The 27,962-nt window shown below is 45.8% G+C and overlaps 1 protein-coding gene across 7 annotated transcripts; it reads left to right on the forward strand.

The window, feature by feature from the left end:
- The first annotated feature begins 65 nt into the window (after window positions 1-65).
- Window positions 66-27,359, forward strand: Dcakd (dephospho-CoA kinase domain containing). Of its 7 annotated transcripts, none has more exons than XM_027947176.2 (6): window positions 66-151; window positions 1,670-1,733; window positions 18,926-19,152; window positions 19,562-19,765; window positions 22,906-22,993; window positions 26,060-27,359. In XM_027947176.2, the coding sequence occupies exons 3-6, from the start codon at window positions 19,041-19,043 to the stop codon at window positions 26,349-26,351; spliced, it is 696 nt and encodes a 231-aa protein (XP_027802977.1). In that variant the 5' UTR covers window positions 66-151; window positions 1,670-1,733; window positions 18,926-19,040; the 3' UTR covers window positions 26,352-27,359. The 7 variants fall into 7 exon arrangements, with proteins under 7 accessions (XP_027802977.1, XP_027802973.1, XP_027802974.1 ...); XM_027947172.2 differs by lacking the exon at window positions 66-151 and adding an exon at window positions 158-343; XM_027947173.2 differs by lacking the exon at window positions 66-151 and adding an exon at window positions 158-343 and having other exon boundaries at window positions 18,929-19,152.
- Window positions 27,360-27,962: the final 603 nt, after the last annotated feature.

Here is a 27,962-nt window from a genome sequence, read left to right on the forward strand (position 1 = left end):
AATGGGAGCAATTCTTTTCCGAGAAACCGGAACAAGGTGAACTACAGTACCCAGAAATCACGAAGGGAGGCTGTCCTGGTGAGAGGGTTGTGGAAAGCAATCCCGGAAACCCCGACGTTCGGCTGCGCTTGGAGGGAAGCAGGGCCGCAAGGTTGGTGGGGCCGACCCTCTCGTACCCGGGCGGCCGCGGGGCATGCTGGGAGTTGTAGTTCGATGTTGGTTTAGGGTTTGGGGCGTGGAGGCTCCAAAGTTTAGGTTTGACTTCAGCCTGCCCCTGATAGATAGTTCCCGGGCCGCAGGTGACCCGTTATTGACTGCCGTTAAGGACCGTTACTATTCTCGGGTAAGTGAGAGAGACAGGCCCGCGGGTGCGACTTGCCGGGACCCGAAGGTCCGGCCCCTTCTCAGAGGGGACTTTCCTGCTAGAAGCCAGATCGGCTTCTGGCAGCTTTACTCACTCGGGATTCTAGACAGCCCCAGGTCGTTGGCAATTTAAGGCCTCATGAGAGGAGACAGGATTGTAGTGTGCAAAAAAACTGCCTCCGAGCCTGGAGACCCGACTGCTCGGCATGCAGGGCTTGCTGCATCTTGACCTCCAGATACCGAGGTATTGGTCTCTACAGAGCCCTTCTGCACATATTGTCCCTTTTATTTCCTGATGTATACCCACAAGAGCCTTCCACTATTTAATGGGCATATGATCTTATCAACAAGCTTAGAATGTAGTTGCCATCATTCCCCTTTTTCGCAGACGTTAAAAACAAAGTGGCCCAGAGAGGTTGGTAAATCATTCAGTCGTATAGCTAGTAAGTGGCAACTAAGTATACAAATTTGGATCTGTCTGCCTCTAAGCCCTCTAAATTCGTTACCATCACAAAATTCCCATTGTCTGTTCCAGGCATCCACCTAAGGAAATCAGTTATTAGAAGATAATCTGCAGCATCTTAATTTTTAGACTCGAATGTTTCAGTCCCTTGGATCTCACTTCTTTGAGTAATCTCACCGAGTCTTGTAAATAGAGCACAAAGACGTGGTTCCCCTTCTCAGAGATTTCCTGTTCTGATTGGGTGTTGAGGGAAGGACTAGTTCTTACCATGAGAGAGTTGTGTGGCCAAAAAGGGAAATGATCTTTGCCTTTGTGAAACTCAACATGAGAAGAAGGACAGGGTAGGAAGAAACAGTTTCCATCTGACTCAGGGAAAGAAAACCAAATAAAATATAAAGCTAAATATAGTCAGCTCTTCTTATATTAGTCGGAGAAGCAGAAAAGTAAATATGATCCAAAGCTGCATATAAATCCCAATCATTTATACTTGACTTTGGAAGGAAGTCAAAGCTGCCTACTTGAGCTGAGATCTGTCACCACACTCATCTCTCCAGGGTCAAGACTGCTGTCAACATGATGTCATATATGCAACTGCAGGGGAAGGGAAGTTCTGAGATTATAATAGTAAAGCCTCACATGTGTTAGATGGGTTTAATTTGTCTAAATGTTTTATCTACTTTAGCACATATGACCTTGTGAAGTAAACAGGGAAGGGGCCTTGAAGAAACCAGTACATGCCAAAAAAAAAAAAAAAAAAAAAATGACTGATACCCAATGGCAGAGCTTGGGCCAGAACTCACACTGGTATTCTAATTCTGAGCCCTGTGTTTTCTTTCCCCACAGACATACAAAGATTGAATGAACACTAATGAAGCATGACCAAGGAAGAGGGATTATAGGGAAGAAGGTACTGGTTTCTATGAACACTGCCATTCTTGTAGTTCAAAGCCTAAGCAAGATACTTAGCCTTACATTTTAATGTAAACAGCAGTTTTTTGCTCAGTGAAGAGTTTTTCTGGGAGGTAGGCAAGCAGTGTTGCTGTCATGACCAAGCTGAGTAAAAGCCTAAGCCCAAAGTTAGGAATAGAGCACCACTGAGAACTCTGAGTTAGAAGGTACCTGGAGGCGCTTACTTGCTTTCTCTTGGATTGTTCAAGTTATAACCCTCACGTAGATTTAAAAAAAAATTTTTAGTTGTAAACACAGCACCTTTATTTTTATTTATTTATTTTTATGTGGGGCTGAGGATCGTACCCAGTGCCTTGCACATGCCAGGCAAGTGCTCTACCAATAAGCCACAACCCTAGCTCCTTCACTTAGATTTTGTAGGATCCATGATTTATCAATCATAGAATTGAATTTGTAGGTAGTAAGTATAGCCAGCCACAGTGATGCACACCTATAATCCCAGTGACTTGGGAGGTTGAGGCAGGAGGATCACAAATTCAAAACCAGCTTCAGCAAATTAGCAAGCCCCTCAGCAACTTAGTGACTTGACCCTGACTCAAAATAAAAAAGGGCTGGGCGTGTAACTCAGTAGTAAATACCCTTGGATTCAATCCCCCATACAAGAAAAAAAAAATAGTATATGTGATCTCTTCTTAATTAAATATTTTTTAAAAGTTTTTTTTTGGCTATAATCCCAGCAGCTCTAGAGGCTGAGGCAGGAGGATTGCAACTTTAAAGCCAGCTTCTGTAACTTAGTGAGATCCTGTCTCAAAATAAAAAGGGTAGGGATGTAGCTTAGTGTTAAAGTATACCTAGGTTCCATCCCCAGTACTGCAAAAAAAAAAAAAAAAAATTAAAGAAAATCCTCTTTTGTTTTGTTTTGTTTTTGTGGTGCTGGGATGGAACTCCGTGTCTCTAATATGCTAGGCAAGCAATATACTACTAAGCTACATCCCCAACCCTGCCACTTATCATCTGATGCCTAAGTTTACATTTTGTTTTATAGTCAAATTAGCAAAGAATGATCACCCAAAGCCAGAGTTTCTAAATTGGGTTTAAGGATGATTTCCATGGGATTCCAAGAGTTTTTGTATGTGTTCTTTCTCACTTGCCTATAAAAGAGCTTTCCACTTTCAGATAGCTGTAATTGCTGAAAAGTTGGCCATTTCTGCCTTATGCAGTTATGCAGAAATATGTAATCTTGTGTCCTTGTAGATAGTTGCTACACTTTCTGCAAATATTATCTAGCTCTCTAAAATTCTTTCTATTTTTCAAGGTAAAACAATCCCAACTCTCTGAGCTTATCACATGAGAATGGTGGAACTCTTCCTTCTGGCTCTGCTGGTTCGTTCTCCCACCCATTCTGGCAGGAACATCATAAGAAGATAGTAGGTAGTGAGGTACAGCAGGGCTCAGAGGCGTGGCTGGGGAACATGCCCATGAAACTTGAGCTTACAGATTCTGAAATTTTCTCCTAGTTGTAAATACCTCCATTATCTCTTCATGATTGTTTTTGGAAGCAGCAGAGTATAGTGGTTAGGAGTATAGGCTCCAGAAAGTGACTCCCTGGGTTCTAAGTCCTGGCTGTATCTCTGATTAATTAATGGTTTCAATGTCATATATATTCAATATCAGGGTACAGTGGCACACGCCTGTAATCCCGGTGACTCAGGAGGCTGAGCAAAGGGGACGGCAAATTTGAGGCCAGCCTGGGCAACTTAGCAAGAGCCTGTCTCAAAATAAGAAGGACCATATATAATTCAATAAAAGAGTTGGGGGTGAAGCTCAGTGTTAGAGCACCCCGGAGTTTAATCCCTAGTACTGCGAAAATAATTTTTTTAATTTAAAAAAATAAAAGGGACTGAACATGATGGTGCTCACTTGTAATCTCAGAGACTCAGAAGACTGAGGCAGGAGGATCACAAATTCAAGGCCAGCCTCAGCAACTTAGCAAGGCCCTAAGCAATTTAGCAAGACCCTGTCTCAAAATAAAAATGGCTGGGTGTGTAGCTCAGTGGTATAACTGAGTGGTATATTCCTAGTGCCATTTAAAAGGGGGGGAGGCTGAGAATGCAGCTCAGTGGTAGAATACCCCTGGGTTTGATCCCTAGAACAACAAATAAAGAAAAGGAAGGAAGGAAGGAATAGTTGCTCATAGTGTCCATTATTATTTTTTTTTTAAAGAGAGAGAGAGAGACATTTTTAATGTTTATTTTATTTTTTTTAGTTTTTGGTGGACACAACATCTTTGTTTGTATGTGGTGCTGAGGATCGAACCCGGGCCGCACGCATGCCAGGCGAGTGCGCTATCGCTTGAGCCACATCCCCAGCCCCTAGTGTCCATTATTGATTGCAGTCCTTGATATACTCCCAGCATATCAGAGATAATCCTTTCTTGTAGGCATAGGAAGGATGAGCCTGGTTGTGATTCATATATTCTATATCTTAGAGCACTCATAACATGTTAGGTTCCATGGCCAGAACTGGAGAATCAGGCATAGGATAACAGTTCCTGCCCTGGGTTCATTCCACGAATTGGTAGGTATCCAGACTAATAGTTACAGTGCAGTACATAAGGGAACGTGGATTCCAGCAGGAGCCCAGAAGAGGGTTCCCTAACCTGAGGAAATGACAGCTGAGCTGAGTTTTCCAGGGAAAGCATACAGGTAGATGTTCTAGGCAGAAGGTGTGAAAGTGCAGATGCCTGAGAGAAAGGTATTTTTGAGGTACCACAATGAGAATGATGAGACTAGAGGTTGGAGTGTAAGGATCATTTTGGAAGTTGAGATTCAAGAAGCAAGCAGGAGTTGGGACATGGGACAGGAGTTTGGCCTTCATCCTAAAGACGTGGAGGCCACTGATGGATTTTTAGCTGGGGAGAAATAGGATAAAATTTTTGTTGGCTAAAGGTCATACTGGTCAGCAGCCTGCCCGTTCAAGGCAAGAGCATTTTTTTGCTGTGAAGAATGAGGGCCAGTGGATTCAGTGTGCAATAAAGGATACGAAAATGGCCTTTTGCATTTTCTTCTCTCCCCTGGATCTTGATTCATCAAGAAGGCACTCCTTGCTTCCTGAGATACAGCCCGGACACCTAGGCCTGTAACACAGTGGGCCCAGCCTTCTTGATGCTGTGGTTTTAAGAGTGTGACAGGCATTTCCTGCCCAAAAGGCACTTAAGGTAAAATCAGAAAGACCAGATGCACTTAAAAATAAAATAACAGGGGCTGGGGATATAGCTCAGTGCCACAGCTCTTACTACCATGTAACGGGCCTTGGCTTGATCCCTGGTACCATCAAAATAAAAAAATTGAGCTAAAAGGTAAGTGAAGTTGAGGGTAGGAGTACATATCTTTGGGGCAGGGTTGTATCAAGGGGAAGATTCCTGAAGACAGCAGATTTTGAGATTGGCTTTGAAGCTGTTTAAGCTCTGGATTCTCCATTATAGTTTCTGCAGGCCCTATGAACTCCCTCCTGAGTTTAAGTCACAATTGCAGCCTTACTTTTGTTTGTGTGGTTATTAGAATTGTGACCATTTTCCCCCACAAACCCTTAGGTTTTATGAGGTTGGATTTTCCTCACCTCTGTATCCATTGGGCCAGCACACAGTAAACCTTCAATTAATATTTGCTGGATAAGGCTGGGGGTATAACTCAGTGGTAGAGCCCTCCCTAGCATGTTTGAGGCCCTGGGTTGGATCCCCAGCACTGTGTGAAAAAGAAAAAAATTGTTGGATTAATTAACGTGTGAGTGAGCAAATGAGAAAATGGTGAGAAAGAGGGAATGAAATCTTCAGGATAGAAAAATATAATAAACAAAGGGCAGGGGCAGAAACAGTATATTGATCTCTTATGTTTGTACAGTGCTTTATTGCTCAAAAACGTCACCATCTTATTTGATCTCTATTGTCAACTATCTTGAAATGATTAAGACAGGTGTTATTCCTGGTTTACAATGAGAAAAGAAAGAAGTTCAGTGATTTGTCCAAAGTTTCACTGCTATTAAGTAAGGAGATCAGACTTGAACCTGAATATTTTAACACAAAGCTGGTGTAGTAACTTAATTTCCTTTCTTCTTTCTCCTTTCCCAAGGGGAACATACAGTGAGATATGGGTCTAGAGTGGTGATCTGGCCAGGTCATGGAAAATCTTAAGTTTCAGTCTAAGGAATTTGGACTTTATCCTCCAGCCTATGGGAGGTTTTTTGTTTCATTTTGAGTTTTTGAAAGATTTTGTGTATTTATTTATTTGCATTATTGAAGATTGAACCCAGGCCCTTAAGCATGCTAGACAAGTGCTGTACCACTATGCCACATCCCTAGCCCTTTTTGTTTTTTTCAGGGTCTCACTAAGTTGCCCAGGCTGGCCTACAATGTGATCTTCCTGCCTCAGCTCCCAAGTAACTGGGATTACAAGCGTCCACCACTGCACCTGGCTTAGAAGATATCAAATAAAGGATAAATATTAATGGTATTTGTGAAGTGTGGTATAAATTTAATTGCATATTAATATTTATTTAAAATAAACATATGGAAAATAAATTTAGTTTTAAGAACCAGGAGTCACTTCTAATGTTATTCATCAAACAAAAGTTGAAGCAGTGGTATATACCAGGCATTGTGCTAGATGCTAAGGACATAGGAAGGGGGGGATGACTAAGATGCTCATTATTTTCAGGGTGAAATGAGATGCTGTGTAAGCATCTGGAGCCAGCTCAAAGTTTATTATTCCTGTCCTGAATAATGGAGGATATGTATTTTAGCTGAAAAAGCTCTTGATGGCATCACCTCAGAATGCAAGGGCCAAGTTTCAGTATTGAGGTGCCTGGGTTGAAGCCCCACAGCAGCCCTTCAATCTGTCTTCTGGATCATCTCCAGACAGAGGTGCAGTTGACGATGGCAGATTGGACCACAGGATTCTTACTTAGAAGACAAAGTCCTTATTTGTACACCAATAGTTTTCAACACTGAGGCAGTATCTGGAAAAGTAGGATCATCTGGAAGAGTTTTTAAACAATATGCCCCAAGAAGTTCAGATAATTTGAAAAGGCAGGGAAGTTATATTGTCCATATTACTTTCATGACCTGCCATTGTTATTGATGGGAAGCTTAGGTATCCCTCTGATATGTCAGGAGTAGGGAAAAAGTTGAGAAACACTAAGCTATGTTATCTGTAAGTTGTTTGGTCAAGGGAGGAAATGAGACATTAGATCTGGCCATATAGCATAGGAATTTGTTCTGCACAGCCCCATGGCTCAGAACTAGGAGAGTTGTTATCTAGGCAAGATCTTTCTAACTTCCAGGATGGGAATTCAAAGATAGCATGAAGCCCTGTTGAGAGGCTGTGAGCTCTCTGACATAGGACACATCTGAGTATAAATGACAGTGGCCATGTAGAGGAGATTCAAATACTAGCAGGGTGTTTGGACCACATGGACCTTTTGATCATAAGAGAGGAACCTATTTATTTGGTGATGGAAGTAAATGATTTATCTTGACTTGAAATATAGAAGAAAGTTTCAGGAACTAGAGTGATCAGAGAAGAATGTTTTATTACTTCATTCCTCAATATATTTAGTCCCTACTGTGCCAGGCACTGAGTAGTCCTACTTTTAAAAAGGAAGTAGAGGGCAGAGATACACTTTAGGGAAGGGGAATGGGAAGTAGGGTAGGAGTTAAGGACCACCTACTATATATGTGATGCTTTCTAAGACACTTTTATGTATTTCCAATTCTTTCAGCAACACTGCACAGTAGAGATTATCCACGCTTTAAGAGGCAACAGGATGAGAGGCTGACTTGCTAGGCTTGTATGGACAAAATGTGGGTTCTGCAATCAAATGACTGAATACCAGTTTCCTCTTGTGCAAAACCGTGAGGATTGAGTTAAAGCCTACAGATTGCTTTTAAAGCCTAGCAGGCAGAAAGTGCTTCATTAACTGCCATAGCTACCATGGTTACTATTGCTAAGTTAGGACTTCACAGCCCCCTCACTTACTGGGGCTTGGAGAAGCTCCAGCCGGGCCACGCCCACCCCTCCCCGCCCTGCCTTCCAGTCTCCGGCCCCGCCCCTTCCGATGGCCGGACGTCCGGTTCGCGAGCACGTTCCCGAGCCCCTCCTGCCGGCTGGGAGCCAGCCAGTAAGCGCCGTGGAGATTGGTGAGCCGCGGCGGCTGCAGCCAGGCCGGGTCTGAGCGCCGGTACGTAGCGCCGCGCGGGCGGGTGGGAGCGTGCCTGGCGACCGCTGCACGAAGCTCCTTTGTTCCTCTCCAGCGATCCCTCACCCGGCTGGGCCCGAGTTCCGGCCAGGGGCGCGCGAGACCACCGCCAGAGGCGCCGGATGGCGCGGAGCGGGGGGCGTAGTGTGCGCGCTTTCTTTTAAAGGTTGGGCGACAATTTATTGAGCATTTACCGTGTAGCTGTGACACTGGGACAAACAAGCACCCTTATAACCAGAATTCATCGTCTTGACAGCAAACCCGAGAAGCAAGGTGTTATTTATTCTATTTTACAGCCGTGGAAATGGTTCACAGTTAGAAAGGGGTGGAAATTGTGGTTTCAAACCTAGGTTTAGGTCAAAGCTGGTACGCCTTCGAACTGTGTGGTCACACCTCCGTTTTATTTTTTAAATTCAGCTTCTGCCACTTAATGTTGTGTGACCCGCCCTCATTTTGCACATCTGAAAAGTGGGGGTAATAGCTGTCTCATAAAGTGGATGTAAAATGCTTTGCTGGGTAGCTGCTATTTTGTTAAGTAATCATCGATTTTTAGACGGTTCAGAACTTAACTCTCCTGATTCCTTCTCTTCAGGGAAACTAGAGTGGTTGGTTGCTCATAGTTGTCCCCCAGGTCTTCACTCACTGGTGATGAGGGCCTCAGACCACTTGCTCCTTCTCTTGCTTCCCAGAGGCAGCATTAGCATCTCAGGTATTGAATTTGCTTATGAGTTTTGAAAGCTATTTCACTCTTCTTTAGTTTCTGGGAGATTATCACCCGAATGGATTTCCACATTATGTCCCAATTCTAAAGGTGAGGAAATGGAAGCTTTGAATGTTTTATTTGGAGTTTTATTTTGTTGCAGGAGGGACTGTGCTGATTTCACCCGAATAAATCTGATTGACTTAGTATGGCAAAATACCAGCATAGGCCTGGGGAAAACAAGTGAAAGGTTAGATCTGGATGATGAATAGAAAATGGACAGAGCCCCTTGGGGTAGTTTTGTCTAGCAAGTCGAGATTCCCACCTGATCCTCTCCTGTCTGTATTGAGCAAGGTTTCAATCTCCTCCTGGGTGAGACATTTAAACGCCTTGGAGCCTCTCTTGGTGCCTAACCTTAAGGAGAAAAGATTAGGGCTGATAGCTGAAGACAGGCAAGCAATAAGCTTAGCTTTGTTTTGTTACCAACTAGCTGGCACATTTTTTATATTGACAGCTAAAATTTTTCTCTGAAATTTGCAATAGGCTCAGAGAATATGGTTTCTGGTTAATTGTAAATATTGACATTTTAAAATAAAGCTATTAACACTCGTTTAAATTCACAATGGGATTTAAGTATTGTAATAATTTGATCATGTTGTCCTAATTCTTTGAATAAAAGAACTACTTTTTTTTAACAGCTAAAATTTTATATCCTCCTTTTTTTTTTTTCCTTCTTGAACATATATTTCCATTTTGTTTCCTTACAAAAGGTTTTTCTAGTATGAATAGATTTTATGCTTAAAGTCTTCGGTTTATTATTCTTATCTGCAACAACAATGTCTACTTAAAAAAATATATCTCTACTTAAAATTAAAGCACTTTTGCCCACAGTGGCGCACATCTGTTATCCCAGCAACTCAGGATGCTGAGGCAGGTGGATTTGTGAGTTCAAAGACTGCCTCAGCAGATTAGTGGTGAGGCACTTGGCAACTCAGTGAGACCCTGTTTCTAAATAAAATTTTAAAAGGGCTGGGGATGTGGCTCAGTGGTTAAGTACCCTGGCTGGGTTCAATCCCTGGTAATCTCCCCCACTCCCCCCACCTCCTGCTGCCACCAAAAAAAAAAAAAACCAAACAAACAAAACTAAAGCACTTTTAAAAATTGTGTTGTAGTCATGTATTAAACATTTTCTTTTGGATTGAGGTTTCTCCCCCACCCCAGTTCTGGGAACTGAACCCAGGGTGCCTTGCAGTGAGCAGCATCCCCAGCCATTTATCTTTTCAGTTTTTTATACAGGATCTTGCTAATTTGCCTTGGCTGGCCTTGAATTTGCTGTCTTTCTTCAGCTTCCCAAGTAGCTAGAATTATACCACCAGGCCCAGTTTGGTTGAGTTTTTACAATTATAAAATACACAATTGATCAAAATAACAAAATTAGATTTTGTTTTGTTTTGTTTTGTCAGTTCTGGGGATCAAACCCAGGGCCTTGTGACTACTAGGTAAGCACTCTTCTGCTAAGCCACATCTCTTAACCCAAAATGTTAGTTTTGATAAAACATTTTATTTCATCTAGGCATGGTGGCACATACCTGTAATGGAGGCTGAGGCAGGAGATTTACAGGTTCAACACTAGTCTAGGCAATTTAGCAAGGTCCTGTCTCAAAATTAAAAAGGGCTGAGGATATAGTTTGGTGGTAGAGCATCCCTAGGTTCAGTCCCTAGTACCAGAAAGAAAGAAATCATCATCTCCTAGGGTTTCTCATTCTTTAGTGGAACTACACTGGGCAAGTAACTTCTTTTAACTTCCATTTCCTCATCTTTAGAATGAGAATTAAAGAAAGAGCTGGTTTCATTGGGTGGTTGTGCTGATCAGATAGGATCAGGGTGTTCCTGTCACAAAGTACTCAAACAGTGGATGGGGTGACTGCTCTTCACATGCTAGTTCCTGCCTTCTGGAGAACTCACCTTTCTACAGTCTTTGCCTCAGTTTTCTCATCTGTGAACCCAAAATGTTGTAAGCCTAGAAATGTGGAGGTGGGAAGTAATTTTGAAAGGTTTTGTGTTTTTTTTTTTTTCATAGGTTTTTCTGGAACAGATATTTTCTTATTTTAAAATAGTTAATGTTAGCTGGGCATGGTGGTTCATGCCTGTAATCCAAGAAACTTGGGAGGCTGAGACAGGAGGATCGTAAGTTTGAGGACAGCCTGAGCAATTTAGTGAGACACTGTCTCAAAAAAATATATATATTTTTTAAATGGGCTGGGGATGTGGGTCAGAGGTAGAGCACCCTTGGGTTCAATAAAATAGTTAATGTTGACTACTTCCTTATACATGAGTTGGACATTTTGCTGCAAGCTTTATGTATTCATCCAACACATTTTTTTTTTTTTTTTTAAATCTACATCCCCAGTCTTTTTATTTATTTATAATTTGAGACAGGGTCTTGCTGAGTTGCTTAAGGCCTCGCCAAGTTGCTGAGGCTGGCTTTGAACTTGCCATCCTCCTGCCTCGGCCTCCTGAGTCACTAGGGTTACAGGTGGGTGCCACCACACCCAGCTCTAACAAATATTTTTGAGGCCCTGTTTTAGGACCTTAGATATGCAGTCCCCAACTTTTAGAGGGAGAGGCAAACAACAGTGAATAAACACATAGCTGTATAATGTGTTGGGTGGCGATATGTCGATAATAGCTGAGAAGAAAAATGAAACAGTAGGAAGACCCAAGGGCAAAGCACAGGTGCTATTTTATATATTTGGGGACAGTGTCTTTGATGGAAGACAGTTGGGCAGAGAAAGATGTTGAGCTGCTCAGTCCTCCTGGGGAAGTATTTCCATGCTGGGGGAACAGCATCCCTGCATACGTGGGTGTGTGCTCAGCGTGGTCAAGGAGCAGGGAAGGGAATGATCTAGGAGGGGAAATGGTAGAAAATGCTTCGAGGGGCTGGAGGACTCTACAGGACTTGGCTTGTACTTAGGTGAGGGGTGGGAGCTCTTGGTGGGTTTTGAGCAGAGGCCGACCTGAGCTGACTGGCATTCTAAAGGGTCACATTAGCTGCTTTGTTAGGAATATGCTGTTGGGAAGCAACAGTGGCAGTAAGGAAATCACCTGGAACCTGCTGTACTGATCCAGGAGCAAGAAGACGGTCGTATCTGCAACAGGGGGTATCTGTAACAGGGGGTGTCTGGTTAGGTTGTGAATGCGGGAGGTAGAGCTGGCAGGGGCAGTAGTGAATTGGATGAAGGATGTGAGAGAAAAACGGGAGAATGCCAAGGTTTTTGGTATAGGAAAGAGACTTTTTATTTATTTTTAAAATTTTATTATGAGACAGGGTCTTTTATGTTGCCCAGACTGGCCTCAAACTCTTGGGCTCAATCAGTCTTCCTGCCTCAGCCTTCAGAATAGCTTCAACTATAGGTACATTCTACCACATAGGGCTTGAGGCCTCAGCAAGTGGAAGGAGGGAGGTGCCATTTAGGAAAATGAAAGAGACTGCAGTGACTGTGACATGTCACACTCTGAATTGGGAAGATAAGGTGATGTGACCTCTGTCACTTCATTTAATCCTGATAAGACCCCTATGAATAGTGGGGTTTTTCTGCGGAGGGTGCGGTACTAGGGATTGAACTCAGGGGCACTCTACCACTGAGCCACATCCCCAGCCCTATTTTGTGTTTTATTTAGAGACAGGGCCTCACTGAGTTGCTTAGCACCTTGGTTTTGCTGAGGCTGGCTTTAAACTTGCGATCCTCCTGCCTCAGCCTACCAAGCTGCTGGAATTACAGGTGTGTGCTGCTGTGCTGGGCTTAAGAGTAGTCAGTTTTAATCCCATTTTTTTAGTTATGGAAAGAGAAGCTCAGAAAGCGAAGGAAATTGCCCAAGGCCACATAACTAGTTAAGAGACTGTAGAAATCCCAAAGCCCTTGTGCCTGCAAAGCCTCTGAAGAGGCCTTCCCTGTGACCCTTTTTCTATATAAATGGCAACGTAGTAATCTAGCCCAACACCTCTGTACCTACGGAAGACACTCCCTGGAGTGGTGGTTTATGCTTGGTTTTGCTTCAGTAGAGCCAAGATTTGTCCTCCTCTTTTTCCCTTCCCTTGGTGTTGGGCAGGGGAGGGAGAAGAGGGTACTGACCTCAGCACCCTCTCTTGCAGTTCCCTCCAGATAATTGGCAGCCTGGAAGAGGTGGTGACTTAATAGGCCTAGCAGACAAGAGAACTTTTCACCAATAATGGAAGATTAAGAGTGGGGAAATGATATAAAAATAGCACTTAATAGTTAACTGGAAAACAATATATTTTTGCAACCACTGGTTCCACAAGAAAATAATTGGGTCCCAAGGCAGGAATGACTCATTTTCATGAATGATTATATTGATCATTGGAGGAAAATAGATATGTCCCCTTTGGAAAGCAATTCAGAGGAGAAGTGGCTGGCTACCCAGGCATGCCCAGTGTGAAATCCTGAGAGGCTGTGGAGGAGGAGGAAGCCAGCTGCAGGCTAATGAGCAGCCAGGTCCTGGCCCTGTGCAAGCAGGTTTGGGGCTGTTGATTGGGAGTATGTGAAGCAATAGAACTTTCTTCCCACTTAGGTATTGAGGTCTCCCAAGGGAAGAGAGAAAGTGGCCATTCAAATATCAGTTCCTTGTTCTGTTTAACCCATTGGATGTTTTGTTTTTTTCCAGGAGAGATTTACTAGCAGCAGACAGCATGTTTTAATGGCAAAAAGGGAAGGCTGGGAGGCTGATTCCAGCCTCTGCTTTACTACTAACAGAAGTGTTTCCCCTCTCCTTTCTGGACTGATCCAGGCTGGGTTATGGAGTCATTTGTCATTTACTCTATGATTATCAAATATTTCCTCTAGTAACTGGTAGGGAGCATGGATTCAATGCTTAATGTTTGCCAAGTATAATTCTAAGCACTTTACGTGTATCAATTCATTTACTCTTCACAGTGACTCAAAAGTAGGTGCCATTAGCTCCATTTTATAGATGAAGAAACTGAGTTGAACTGACTTGATCCATGTCACTCATCTAGTAAGTGACATATATTGGACACCATACAAGATTCTGGAGACAGTACAAATTAGATATTCTGGTCTCATGAAACATGTTTTATTGAACCCAAAAAATAGTTACTAAGGGGCTGGGAGTATGGTTCAATGGTAGAGCATTTACCTAGCATGGAAAAAAAAAAGTCATATAAGCAAAAGTACAAATTATGATGGCTATGAAAGAGGGAAAGTAGAGTAATGAGCATTATCAGAGGCCTGATTTGGGGTGGGGGAGTCAGACAAGGCTGCTACTGTGACTTTCTCCCTTGTTGCTTTTAAGTTCTGGCTGAGTGACCTCTCTGGTTCCTCATCCAAAATGACAATCACCATTGAGTTTTTTTGTTTTGTTTTTGTTTTTAACCCCGTAACTATATCTTAAGCCTCTCTTTATTTTTTGTTTTGAGACAGGATCTTGCTAAGCTGCTAAGGGCTTCACGAATTTGCTGAGGCTGGCCTTGAACTTGGGATCTTCTTGCCTTAACCTCTCGGTCACTGGGATTGCATGACCACACTGGACCCTCCATTGCTGCTGATACCCTTCCCAGTTACCACCACCACATGTTGTAAACTTCATGAGGGCAGGAAATGTGGTTCTGTCCAGTTCCAGGGGTCTGATTGGTTGACAGGAAGGGTACAAGGTAAAGAAAGAGGAGTAGCTGGGTACACACCTCTGATCCCATCTACTCAGGAGCTGAGGCAGGAGGATCACAAGTTTTAGATCAACCTCAGTAAACTTAGGCCCTGACTCATTTAAAAAGGGCTGAGCATATAGCTCAGTAGCAGAATGTTGGCCTAGCTTGTACAAGGCCCTGGGTTCCATCCCTAGTATCACAAAAAAAGATGGTGGTAGGAAGGAAGGAGTCAGCCAGAAAGTGAGTGAGTGGCAGAGGAAATAGAATGCTTGGAAGTCCTTGAGCTAGGAAAGAGCCTCCATGTACAGGGATAGAAGGAAGGCCAGTGCAACAAGCACAGGGCATGGATAGTGACTGAGGGGTTCACAGGGCTGGAGAGCTCTGTGGGAGGCCAGAAGAGAAGGAATAATGTAGTGATGGTTTCAAGCAAGGGAGTGACATGATTAGTTGACTCTTTAAACCATTACCCTGGCTTCCATTGGGAATATGCATGAGGGACTATAGGATCATCAGGCCACAAGGCTACTGCAATGGTCTGGGGACAAGATGCTGGGGCTTAGTTGAGCAGGGGGCGTCTATGGTGTTAAAACAGTAGTGGGACTTTTGTCTAGGAGAGCCCACATGCTTTTTTCTCTATAAGAAACACTGCCAGAAGAGGCTCCAAGGGAGATGATTCATCCCAAGTGGGAAAAACTGAAAGGCAATTTGGAGAACTTCAATGAGAAGAGCCCACCATTTATGAAGCACTATAGAATCTGACCTTCCTTTCACAGGCTTCTGGACTCACACCAGATTCCACCTCTCCGAAGTTCTTGCCTTTTTTTTTTTTTCTTTTCTTTTGTACCCTGTTCCTTTCCACTGATGTGGAGAATGAAGGGAAAGAAAGCTTTGGATGTGGCTGTCCTGGCATCAAAGTCCTGTTTTTTTTTTCTCAGTCCCACCTTAGCTGATGAATCCCTGGCTTAGGTCCAGTTACCAGCTTTCTTGTCTTCAGAACTGGCATTGGCTTTCTAGCCAAGCCAGATCTGCAAATGGCTTTCAGCGTTGAGGAAGAAGATTCCAGGTTACCATTGGTGATGTCATTCCTTAATTCAGTGAGTGAATGTTTATTGACTGCTCCCAGAAGGACAGGAAGAAAGCACTCCTGAACAGCCTCCCTGGGAATCTGACACTGTCACTGACACTGGAAGGCCAGCCCTCTTGTTTACAGGTGTGGAGACTGAGTTCAGAGAAGCGAAGGCATCTGGAGTTTGGCCATTTCTCATTTATGGAACACTTACCACCAAGGGCCAGATTGATGAGACAGACTCCCCATAAACCCCCCTGTGTAACCCCCAGTTACACAGGGTGGGTTATGGCAGTCTTGGAGACTGGGATCTTGCCTGTCAGCTCCAGCCCACCACCTTCCCTTTTAGCCAGCGCTTCCAAGCCTAGTTGATTCAGACCCAGGGAACTGGGGTAGAGCCTGGTTTCTGTACCTTTTTAAAGTTTTGTAGATGATTCAGGTCATAGCCAGGCTTAATAGTGACTGTGGGGTCCCATTGCCTCTGTGAAAGTGGCAGTGGACTGAGGAAAATGGAATAGAGTCTGAAAAATGAGGGCTTAAATCATGGTCTGTAGGAAAAAATCATGAACACAGATTGTCAAAGGTGACCCCTTATCCATCTGTATCTGGGAGAGTTACCAACAGGTTTGAGTGGGATTTGGAAGCAACTTGGAATCTAAGCCTCTGGTTCCCCCTTGCCAAGCTTTGAGGGGATAATGGGTTCTCACTTGCTGTAACTTCCTACCCAAAAGATCCACCTGGCAGATCTGGGAGCAGCCACCAGTAGGAAGGCATTCACACATCAGGTCCAGGCCGAAGACCTTCTTATTACTGTCTTTGCTTCTCTGTCAGCTCTCTGCTCCTCCCAGCCGTTTTTTTTTGTTTTTTTTTTTTTTCTTAAAACTTTTATTTTTTAGTTATAGGTGGACACAATATCTTTATTTTATTTTTATGTGGTGCTGAGGCTAGAGCCCAGTGCCTCATGCATGCTAGGCAAGTGCTCTACCACTGAGCCACAATCCCAGCCTCCAGCCTTTTTTATTTGTTACTGTCTCTCTCTCCAATTTTCCCCTGGGGTTGGGGGAGGACCTATGTTTTCCTTGGGTTGTGTGAAAGGTCCCCATCACCATTGCTGCGAAGCAGCCAGCAGTTAGTGAAGGAATGAGTCACAGAAGGGCTTTCTAGACAGGAACAGTTGTTATTTGTCCAGCCTCTTCAGGCTAGCAGCCCAGAGCCTCCCTGGGCCTGTGCTCCTCTACCCTCCTTGGTCTTTCTTACAGGGCCCAAGCAGCTGCTGATCTGTTTCTGCAGATGGCCATCTAAGGCACCAAGAAGGGAAGCTATTCATTAGAGTCCCCTGAGAACCTATAGTGTACATCTCTGCCCTGGTCACTGTCCATAGGCCACTTTCCCCCCATTCTGCAGAAGAAAGCAATATGGTAATAAGAAAGCATTTCTCTTTGATTCTGAATTCATTTGTCTACAGATAGATTTACCTTTCTTGTTAGTTTAAAGGTAAATTATTTTTTTAGGACTAAGATTTAGGAACTCTGAATTCTATCTAGCTGCTGCTAATCGCTGTGGCCTAATAAAATCCCTTGCCTGCTCTTGTCCTCAATCTCCACTGCTGTAAAGAAGAGCTGGGATCTATCCCAAGCCCTGCTACATATCAGAACTGCTTGGGCAGCTCCATTCCCACAGATTGGGATTCCCTAGGTTTCAGAGGGGGTTTAGCCATCTGTGTACTGGTAGGTTGAGGTTGGCTTGGGCAGAAGGTCTTCCAGGCCCCTTCAGCTAAGCCTGGCAAAATTGAGTGACTGGGTGACAGTGGCTTTCCTTTCATGATGAGCTATGAGAAATACCCTCGCCCCCTCACTAGACCTGACCTGTCCTCAAGTCCCACTCCCACCCCTCTAGTCTGATCTTATGTAGAGAAGGAATAGACCCTCATTACTTTAGGAGCAGGAGCTGATGGCATTGGATTCTGTGTTATAGAGCTTCAGCCAAGTGGCCCAACTTTATTTATTTTTTTTACTGAACCTAGGCTTTACTCCTCTTTTTGCAACCTGGAGGGAGATCACTGGGGGGTCTAGCCTCAGAGACATAGAGGAAACATGATTTTCAAATGGTTGAATACTTCGGTCTCTAGATGAGGAGGCTGGTGGATATTCTCTCTGCCGTGGCTCTCCTGGCTGAGAACAAGGCTAGGCAGATTTAAACATCCAAGTTGGTTCTCTGCCACCTCAAGTCATTCACCCACACAGCTCACATCTGAGTGGCTGCCTCCCCTGTTGTTTGGCATCCTCAGCAGAGGCAAACTCATTTCAATATAAGCCAAAGCAAAGTCTAATTAGGACAGTAAATCTGCTGTTTAACTAAAAGAGGTCCTACAACAGATTTCTAAGTCCTGGAGAAGTAATTTGATGCTGAGCCTTTGATGTAATTGCTTCTAGCCTGGAAACAAAAGTCAATTCGAGGTAACCTGTTTGCTGCAGAAAATGCAACATGCCTGTTATGAGACAGTTTGAGGTGGCAGGAATGGGGACATCATGAAAACCTTTTTTTCTTTCTGTGCTTGGCTATATAACTTTAACCTTATACCTACTAACCTGCATCAGCATCCTCACTTCCGTTTATTGGACATTTACCACTTATCAGGCCATGAAATACAGATTTTATATGCATTTTCTCTTCAGTGCATAATAGCCCTATGAGGCAGATTTTGATAATCCCATTTTATGGGTGATAAAACTGAAGTTCACAGAGGCTAGTGACTTCCAGAGTTGCACACCATGTAAGCAGAGGAGCTAGGTCTGAAGCCATCCGTGCTCCTAAACTTTGTGCTGCCTTGCTGCTGCTTAAACTAAGGAGGCCACAAACCATGATGCTGAGCTCCAGGTTAGGTTCCCTCCACCCACCCCAGCCTCTCTTCCTTTCCTTCATATTCCTCAGCAAGATCTATACTTCTCCACACATCAGGCTTATGGCCTCTAAGCCATACTTGCCTCTGAGCTCCCATCTGGGCCACTTCTCAGCTGGGGAGGAAAGGACTGTTCATCTCACTCTGGTGGTCCTAGTGCTGGTGCTCAAGGTAGGGTGGACAGTGGGAGCTTCTGTGGAGAAGGGCATTTGGGCAAAAGAAGGGCCTAGGCACCTGGACTTCATTTGCTCCTCCATTTGGGTGGCTGCAGGCAGGACTTCTGTTCCCCATGAGCCACAGTGTTCCAGACCAGAAAGGATTCAGTGGGATTGAGGGCATCTGAAAATGACTTTGGGGTCATCCTGATTGCTGAGCTCCCACTGTGTTCCTTAGTCTGCCTGCTTTATCAGTGCTTTTTGAAGAACACTATAGAGACTTTTCTGCAGGGTTTCCTCCTGAAAGTGGCCCCTGCTCCCCAAGCCCAGGGCTGGACTTTGCTGGCCCAGCTGTCTCCCTTCCCTTCTTCTGCCTCCCCTCCCCTCCCCTAGCTCTTGTGGCCCAACACTGACCAGGCTGCCCACCTCTGACAGCAGGTCCTTTTGGCGTTGGTTTGGTGAACTGCTGATCGGCCCAGCTTGCCCTACACTCCAGTGATTCCCTGGCTCCTGGCTTCTAGTCCGTCTGAGCTCCCTCTTTCCTGGGAAGATGTTCCTGGTGGGCCTGACAGGGGGCATTGCCTCAGGCAAGAGTTCTGTGATCCAGGTGTTCCAGCAGCTGGGCTGTGCAGTGATTGATGTGGATGTCATTGCTCGGCATGGTGAGTTGGAGTGGATGGGTTGAGGGATCATGCATAGCAGCTCCTCTGTGCTTCCTTTTCTGTCAGCCTCCCCTTTTGTCAGTCCCTTAGAGGCCTCAGAGGTGAGGGAGGCTTTCCCGTCGCTGTGGCCTGGTTTCCTGTCTCTGCCCCTGCTGGTGCTCGTGCTTCTTCTGTTTACTCTTCTTTCCCTTAGGAGTCTCCCCATCCTCCACCTGGTTCCTTCACCAGCATGAAGGATTCTGTGCACTGTGCTGTTAGCTTCAATTGCTTTTCCCTTCCTTATTTTGTTTTTGCTTCAACTAAAAGAAATACCCTTGGGTTCCCTCATTATTTTTCCTCTGGTAACTTGGGGTCCTCTGGCTTGCTGGAGGTTCCGTAGAGTTGATCCAGTCTCCTCTTTATGCCATAGTCGTCCAGCCAGGATATCCTGCACACCGGCGCATTGTGGAGGCCTTTGGCACTGAGGTCTTACTAGAGAATGGCGATATCAATCGCAAGGTCCTGGGGGACCTGATCTTCAACCAACCTGACCGGCGACATTTACTCAATACCATCACCCATCCTGAGATCCGTAAGGAAATGATGAAGGAGACCTTCAAGTACTTCCTTCGTGGTGAGACCCTGGGCCTGAGGTGGGAAGGGCGAGCTGGTTAGCTAGGTCAGTGAGTTCATATTGCTTATTGGCAATCCCCCTCCATGCAGAGACCTGTGCCAGCCCCAGAGGAAAGAAGCACATTTCCCTCAACTCTTAAGGAAGTTGACAGTTTAATGAGAAGAGACACATGAGGCTTTTGAGCCATGATTCCCAGGAAGTAAGTTGATTTTTCTAGTAGGGACAGAAATAATGATAGTTGACGAGTATTGGAGTCACAGACCTGAAGTCAAGTTCTGACCCTGACTGTTTGTAGCTGTGTGACTTTGTCAAGTGGTCCAGTTCCTCAGCCTGTTTCCTCATCTGCACAGTGCAGATCATGCCAGCGTTGAAAACACTGGAAGATGGAATGTCCCTGTTAGTGACGTCATTACACAGTATAAACTGTAGTCAGAGTCAGTTTTGGTGCTGGTGCTGGCTACTTGGGAAAATGTATAGACTGGAAATAGGAAGACCCAAGATGACCTGGGTGAGGGCCGGAGGGGTTCCAAATAAAGGATCATCCTCTGGGAATAGGGCCTCTCAGAGTTAGGCTAGCAGGTGCAGGGACAGCCAGGAATGTGCCACAACTGAAAGGAAGAGAGAATTTGAAAAGGAGGGGTCTGTGGTCAGTTGATAAGAACCTACCAAGGCCTATACCCTGGTTCAAGCCCTGTTTTTCCGGATAGTGTTGGGCATCCTGACTCTTACTGTCCAGGATGGAGTCCAGGACAGGTACGAGGATAGAAAGACTGGCCTGGGGCCCTGGAGCATTTTGTACCAGCCTTTGGAATATATGACCCCTAGCCTGGACCTGAATTGAAGGCCTGGCTGCCTGCCTCCTGTCAGTGATGATGAGAAGACTACTTCCAAGGGAGTACAGGGAAGGCTTTTAGACTGTCACCTCAAGTTCTTAGGTATGAGTGGGAGACTTCCCCCTCCCCCAGCCCCGTTGACTAGTACCTCCCTCCAGAGAAAGAGGGGAGACAGATATGCATGCTACCACCCTGCCACTCCCTGCAGTCCAGGGATTGACCTGTCTCTGGGCATCCGCCCTGTGAGATCACCTCACGCTATCCATCCCAGTAGCCCCTTGCCACAGGCCTCCTCCTCTCCTCCTCACTCAAGAAAAGTCTCTGGATTCTGTCTTCTGTGTCTGTGTTGTCCCCTCCTAGCCCCACCCAGGAGCAAGCCTTCTGCCTTTCATTCCTGCCCTTTGTATTTGCTCCCAGGCCAGTTACAAGTACATCTGCAGGGCTGTGAGGCGCGAGTGGCTCTCCCCTTCCAAAATTAAGCATCAGATAATGTCACCCGCTCCAGAGCTCTCCCACTGTGTCATCCACGCAGCCTCCCCGCCTCCCCAACCACCACCACTTTAATAAAAGCCAGAAAGCTCTTTTCAGCTCGATAAGGTGAAAAATGGGGACGACAGCTGTGGCTTCCACAGTCCCAGTTTTTCCCTGATGAGTAGAACAAATACAACTGTCAGAGTTGGTATAATCAAACGTCAGATAAGATCACCAGCTGTTGGGGAGGTCTCTGTGTAGGCAGACGGATGTCTTAATAGAGTCAGGATAGTTTGCAGGGCTTATCAAGCAGGAGGGATGTGACAGCTGAATAGCCTTTTGCTGGTGAACCAAAGAGCTGGCCACCAGCTCCCGAGAGGGACTCAGGAGAAAGGATAGTGTGGGGAGAAGAAGCAGTGGGAGCAGAGCAGGAAAAGGAGATAAGCGGCCCAGAGAGGATCTGGTCTTTTCTCCTGCTCTGAGCTGGGAAGAGTGAGTTGGCGGGCAGGGTGGGGAATCTGCACTGCTTTCCTCCCTCCTCTGAGGAACAATAGCAATAATACCCATCATGTATGGGGTACTTAGTGAGGGGCGAGGTGGTTTACATGCATTCAAAATTCTTTTTTAATCTTTACCATCATCCTGAAAAACAGGTATTTCTTTTAGTCATTACACAGATAAGGTTTGTCTTAACACCAGAGTCACATGAAGGGATGTAGGGGACTACAAACCAGGGTGTGTCAGCAGAGCCCTTGCTCCAACCTCTGTCTTAACTTCAGGCTTCTCTTATGCTTCCTGGGCAGCAGGTCTTGGGAACCCAACAGCACTCCCTGCATCATATTGAGGGCTCATTTCCCACGACAGTCCTAAAATTGGTTTGATGGTGTCCGGTTCTGTGAAACACCATCTTGGCTAGGAGTCTCTGTCCCTTATCCTGACTGCTCCCCACCCCTCCCACTTCTGTACACCCACACAAGGATGACTGGTATAAAGAAATAAGCATGTCATCAACTTTTCTGGGCAAATATCACTCATAGTAGGTGAGGGAGCACCCTGACTGGCTTTGGCTTGTGATGGGAAAGCCAACAGCGCCTTTTCTCCATTGAATGATTGGGTGTCATTAGTCATCACCATGCCCACTGCCTCTGACCTCTTTCCTTTTGGGCTGTTGCTGCCACCCCTCTGTGGGTCTTTCATAGAGCTAGCCACAAGACCCTTAGCAACAGAGGGCCAGGCCTAGACCTGGATCCTGGAGGAGAACCTAACCTTTGGGGTTTTTTGGTTTGTTTTTGTTTGTGGGTTGTTGGTTTTTTTGTTTGTTTTGTTTTGAGCAAAGGTAAGATGAAGTAAGGCAGAAAGAGCCCAGATGCTCCTGGAAACTCTCCCCAGCCTCCTGCAACTCTGGCTGTGTCCTGTCCCTACTCAAAAATAGCACCTCTTGGGGTTCAAGATCAAGGTGAACTAAACCCTCTGTGCTTATGCTGACCACCTGCAGCCCCCCTCTGTTCTGCTTAAAGCTTCCATTTTGGCCACACAGGAGCTCTGTATGCGACTTCCCACCTCTTCCTTCTCATTTCAAGAATCAGCAATCATCCCTACTTTCCAAGGCCAGAACAAATGCCAGCCCTTCTTCAAGGTCTTCCCTTATCAAGCAGCTAGAAATGATTTTTTGTAGCAGTCTGCTCTGCATGGCATTGAACTGGCTGGTGTTCAGAGTATGTCTGCCTTGGAAGGCCTCCTCTCTGCTGGGGTGCTGTAGATGGTGGGGCCAGTCATGTAAGCAGTCCTCTGAGTGCTTGCAGAATTGAACTTGTAGGCTTTCCCACCTCTCCCCAGGATACCGCTATGTGATTCTGGATATCCCCCTGCTGTTTGAGACCAAGAAGCTGCTCAAGTACATGAAGCACACGGTGGTAGTGTACTGGTGAGTATGTGATATGATGTTACCTGGCCCAGCCTGACTGAGGTGGGAAAGGAAGGCCCCTGGGTTAAGGTGTGTATTTGGGAAATAGCCCACATCACTTTTTCTTCTCCCTGTGGGGATAGCCAGGACACACGGAGGGTTTGGGCAGCAGTGCTCTGAGCCTATAGAAACCAATTTCTGTGAATGACCCAGATATATCTGGGGCAGGTATGGAAAGTGATAGGCCCCCAAACCCTAGTGCTTGGGAAGGACTCCCCCTGCTGGCCATTGGAGGCACTTCAGCCCAGATGGCAGGCCTTGCCCTTGGCTACCACTGACTCCCTTTTTCCTCCTGGAGCACCTCTCAACTTTCCAAACTCCCACATTTGCCCCTTCATTCACTTTACCTTTCAGCATGAGATGTTCAGGACAAGGGTGAATATTTTTTAATTATTAGAAGAGAAATTAAAGGGAACAGTTACAAAACTTTTCGAGGGGCTGCTCATTGGTGACACTATGAACAGAAAACTGGAGAGAGCTGTCAGAGCCCAGCTGAATAAGGAGCTTTGTTTTCAGAATCTTCCAGGACAAGAAGCAAACCAGAATCCAGGTTTGGCAAACAGAAGAATCAAACTGTCAGGGAGAATGAGTCACACAGTCCCTGAGGGGTAAGAGAGTAGAGAGGCTGTGGGGTGTCTCTGCTTCCCAGAAACTTTTTGAATGCCACCCACAAATATAGCAGCACATAGGTGGGCACTTGGCTCTGCAAGTATTTTGGGCACAGGTGGCTCTCAAGAGATAAATGTGTGGGAGGTTGCTTGCACACTGGAGGTGGGGCCTGAATGCTCAGTGCCCTGGGAACCACCCTGCCCTCTCTGGCACCTCTCCTGTGGCTGTCACTTAAAGCTCAGTCTGAATTCCTTGAGCCAGGTGGGGGACTCAGGCATCCTCTGAGCTCTCCCAGTGGGTTAGGCCTCTGCACGTAAATCTGGAATCTGTCTTTGTTCTTTGTTTCCTATTTGTGAAAGACTCAACTGAGGCAAGGTGGGCCCCATGAAGTCCTGGGATTTTCTTTGCCTTAATAATGCAATTGGAACTTTATACCTAGGGGTAAAATACACACACACACACACACACACACACACACACACACACACTTAGATCTTAGTGTAGGTGAGAAAATGAAAAACAGGAGTCAGTTGTTTCTGCAGCCTCCAGATGACTCCATATCTGCCCTTGCCCCCTTCTCTCAAAGACAAGCATCTTTGAGGTTGGCCTGTTTGCTAAGAGCAATGATAAATAGTTGCAACTTCTGGTGGATGAGTAGGATTATGTTGATTCTGCCTGCTTTCTAGGGGAACTTTCAGCCCCACCCACTTGCAGGTAGATTCCTGGTAGTCTCATGTCCCACCTATAGCCCATGAGGGTGTACAGCTCTCAAGAGAAGCCAAAGAGACAGTGATTATTTGCTTTTCAACAAATTGATTTATGCTTTACTTGGTGAACTATGTCTGGATAAATTTGAAATAATGTGGGAGATTTCCAGAGTGCTTACACACTAATATGATTATTCATGTATTTGAGGAATTTGACAATTGTGGAATTAGTGTTTGGGTAAGAATACCAAAGTCATAAATACCTAAGCCTTAAATTAACTATAATGGTCCTATTTATCAGCCCCAGGAAGGGCTGTGAGAGGGTGCCGCCTTCACATCTGGGAGGGGGTCCTTTGGGCTGGGCCATACCTTCTGAAGGATTTCCACTCAGCCTCAAGCCACCTTCATTCTCACTTGGATCCCCAGTCACAGACATGTGCATTCCTGAGTAAGGGTGAATATAGTCCTGTTCTCAGCCAGACAGGAAGCAGCTCCAAGACCTCAGCAGTACACTGTACTCCCATGAGGAAGGAAGTTCATTTTCATGGAGGGTGACCTTGTTCTTAGGGTCTCAGAGAAGGGACTAAACTGGAGTGATGAGATCCCATTTCATTTCATAGCTGGGAAAATTCATGCCTGTTACAATCTGAGAAAAGATGGACACAAACAGGTACTGTAGCCTCTTCCCCTCTTGTTCTCATTGAGGGGCTGAGGTAGCTCATAGAGCTAAGGTGTTCCAGGGGACACTGACCACAACCAGACAAGCGGCATGGATCCTGTGTAGCAGAAGACAGGAGAGGGAGTTTACTGAGAAAGGACCTGATGGCCATATCAGGGTGGGTAAGAGGAATTCTTTGGCTAGGCCCACTGGCACATGTCTGTGATCTCAGTGACTTGGGAGGCTGAGTCAGGAGGATCACAAGTTCAGGGCCAGTATGGGCAACTTAGCAAAAGCCCATCTCAAAATAAAAACCAAAAGGCTGAGGGTGTAGCTCACAGTTAGAGCACTCCTGGGTTCAGTCCCTTTAAAATTTTTCTTGGAATTGAGAACAGTATTGGTTAGCTTGATCCACAGTGATTGGTCCTATTCTAAGTCTGAGGGGGTCCAAGTTTTGAGCCCTCTTTACTCTTTGAAGGGACTCACCTGTCCTTCATCAGTGGCATCAAGCATAGCAGCCACCATCTCAGCACAGTCTTTGCTTTAAATGCACAGGCATAGGGGTGTGGAGGCAAGGAGAGGAGTCTTTTTCAGTGTCCCAGGAAGCTAGTTTTGATAATGCAGACTTGGGTCCCCAGGGGACCTGCCGGAAGTGTTCAGCTTGTGAGCACAGGCATTTCAGCAAAGGTCATCCATCCAGAGATCCAGGATATAGCTGATCCCAGGTGATTAAATTCTCCTATCTTACATCTGGGGACTCTAAGGCCTAGTGGCAAAGCAGAGAGACCCCAGATGGCAGAAAACAGCTGCTCCTCCTTTTTGATATTAAGGGGCTTAGGTGGCCCACAGAGCTATATGGCCCTTACCAAGAGTGGGGTGAGGGGGAAGAAGCTAATGAGCTTCCGGGCCTCTCTCCCTGGTTATGGGACCCTTAGTATCCCAGAGCAGCATAGGATTCAAGGAAAGATCCCATCCCCAGACCCCTGCCCACCCTTATACCTTGCTGGCAAGAGGGAGGCTGGGGCCTATAGTGCCCTTTTGCCCTGTCCTTAGTGATCGAGACACACAACTGGCGCGGCTGATGAAGAGGAACAACCTGAACCGGGAGGATGCAGAGGCCCGCATCAAGGCCCAGCTGCCCCTAAAGGACAAGGCCCGCATGGCTGACCACGTTCTAGACAACTCGGGCGAGTGGAGCATCACCAAACGCCAGGTCATCCTCTTGCATGCTCAACTGGAGAGCTCCCTGGAGTACTTGCCACTAAGGCTCGGGGTCCTCACAGGTCTGGCTGGAATTGCCAGCCTCCTCTACCTGTTTACCCGCTACCTTCTGCCTTCCCCCTAGGTGGGCAAACCAAAGCAGGAAGCCCCAGGCCTTTGTCTCCTTGGAGGCCAAAGCTAGATACCACCTTTTGTCTTCCCCCAGCTTCTTCAACATACATACATGCACCACACACACTCAACACACACATACACACACACACACACACACACACACACACACACACTATGAATCTTGGCTGGACCACTGCTCTAGGCCAACCTTTCTTTATAGTGTGTTCTTTCTGAGGCTGAGAAGTAATCTGTTGTCAATAGGTATGCCTTCCCAGCCTCCCCAGTGCCCCTCCCTCCCCTGGCAGCACCTATAGAACACTACAGAACAATGTCTGTGATGGCAAAAAGCATCAGTTACATTGGTATGGACTCCTGTGGGCAGGAGTGGGAGCAGTGTTTTGTGGCCCTCACCAGTGTTTACAGCTGGGAGGCCAAGGAATCCCTGAGCTTGAACCTTCTCTGAACACCTGCCCCATCAAAGCCAATACTTGGTTAGTAGACCATGGGGATGCCTTCAGCCTTCCATCTTCAAACAGGGTTCTCTCCTAGGTTAAAGTGAGGATTTACTCATGGGTAATGCTGTAACCAGGCAGAAGCAGAAGTTCTGGGAGACTCCCCTTCTTAGTGGGTTCTTCCAGTGTTCACCATCCCTTGCCCACTGCCTCCTACCACTAAGCCTCCTAGCCCTGAACCCTTGGTACTCTACAGCCACCACGCTGTTTCTCACCTCTGTGCCTTTCTCCAGGTGCTGCCTGGCCTGGAATATTTTTTCCCCCACTACAGCTGGCTAACAGCTCAGACACCAAGCCCCAGGCTGGGTTAGGTGCTCTGGGATACCACCCTCTTGTGTTTTTCCTTAATCATTGGCATAGTAATCAACCAAAAGTTGGTTGGTTTCTTCTAGACTGTACGCCTCTTGTGGGCAGGGTCTGTCTCCTTCAAACCTGTTTTCCTAGTGCAGAGCTGGCTCTCCATTGGTGCTCAATAAAGTATGTTGATTTGAAATACCTTGAACCAACTAAGGTGTCCAAATCTGGTGGATACCATTTGGGGTTCCACTTGGCTTCTTCCCACATGGAAACCTGGGTGCTGGGAGGACTTATGCCAAGCCCACTGTCCCCCTTTTTTTTTTTTTTTTTTTAAGGAGAGAGGTGAGAGAGAGAGAGAGAAGAGAATTTTTGATATTTATTTTTCAGTTTTTGGCGGACACAACATCTTTGTTTGTATGTGATGCTGAGGATTGAACCCGGGCCGCACGCATGCTAGGCGAGCGCGCTACCACTTGAGCCACATCCCAAGCCCCCCCACTGTACCTTTGTGAAAGGTGGGTGGGGGTGCTTGGGCAGCATTACACATACCCATAGCCACCACCTCAACCGATCTGTAATCCCAGTGATTTTAGGAGGCTAAGGCAGAGAATTGCAAGTTTGAGACCAGTCTAGGCAACTCAATGAGACCCTGCCTCAAAATAAAATGGTAAAGCACTTGCCTAGCATGTGTGAGGCCCTGGGTTCAATCCCCAGCGTTGCCAAAATTAAAAAAAAATAGACACTAGCCTTCACTACCAGCACCCACAGATCTGCTGATAAGTGCGAATCCAGCACTAGCAGCCTCTTAAGGC

Source organism: Marmota flaviventris, chromosome 17, assembly GCF_047511675.1.
Source record: "Marmota flaviventris isolate mMarFla1 chromosome 17, mMarFla1.hap1, whole genome shotgun sequence".
NCBI classification, from domain to species: domain Eukaryota; kingdom Metazoa; phylum Chordata; class Mammalia; order Rodentia; family Sciuridae; genus Marmota; species Marmota flaviventris.

Coding starts and splice junctions, on each gene's coding strand:
- Dcakd (XM_027947176.2), top strand. CDS start 19,041: ATGTTCCTGGTGGGCCTGACAGGGGGCATTGCCTCAGGCAAGAGTTCT. Junction 19,766..22,905: donor CTTCAAGTACTTCCTTCGTG/GTGAGACCCTGG, acceptor ACCTCTCCCCAG/GATACCGCTATGTGATTCTG. Junction 22,994..26,059: donor CACACGGTGGTAGTGTACTG/GTGAGTATGTGA, acceptor CCCTGTCCTTAG/TGATCGAGACACACAACTGG.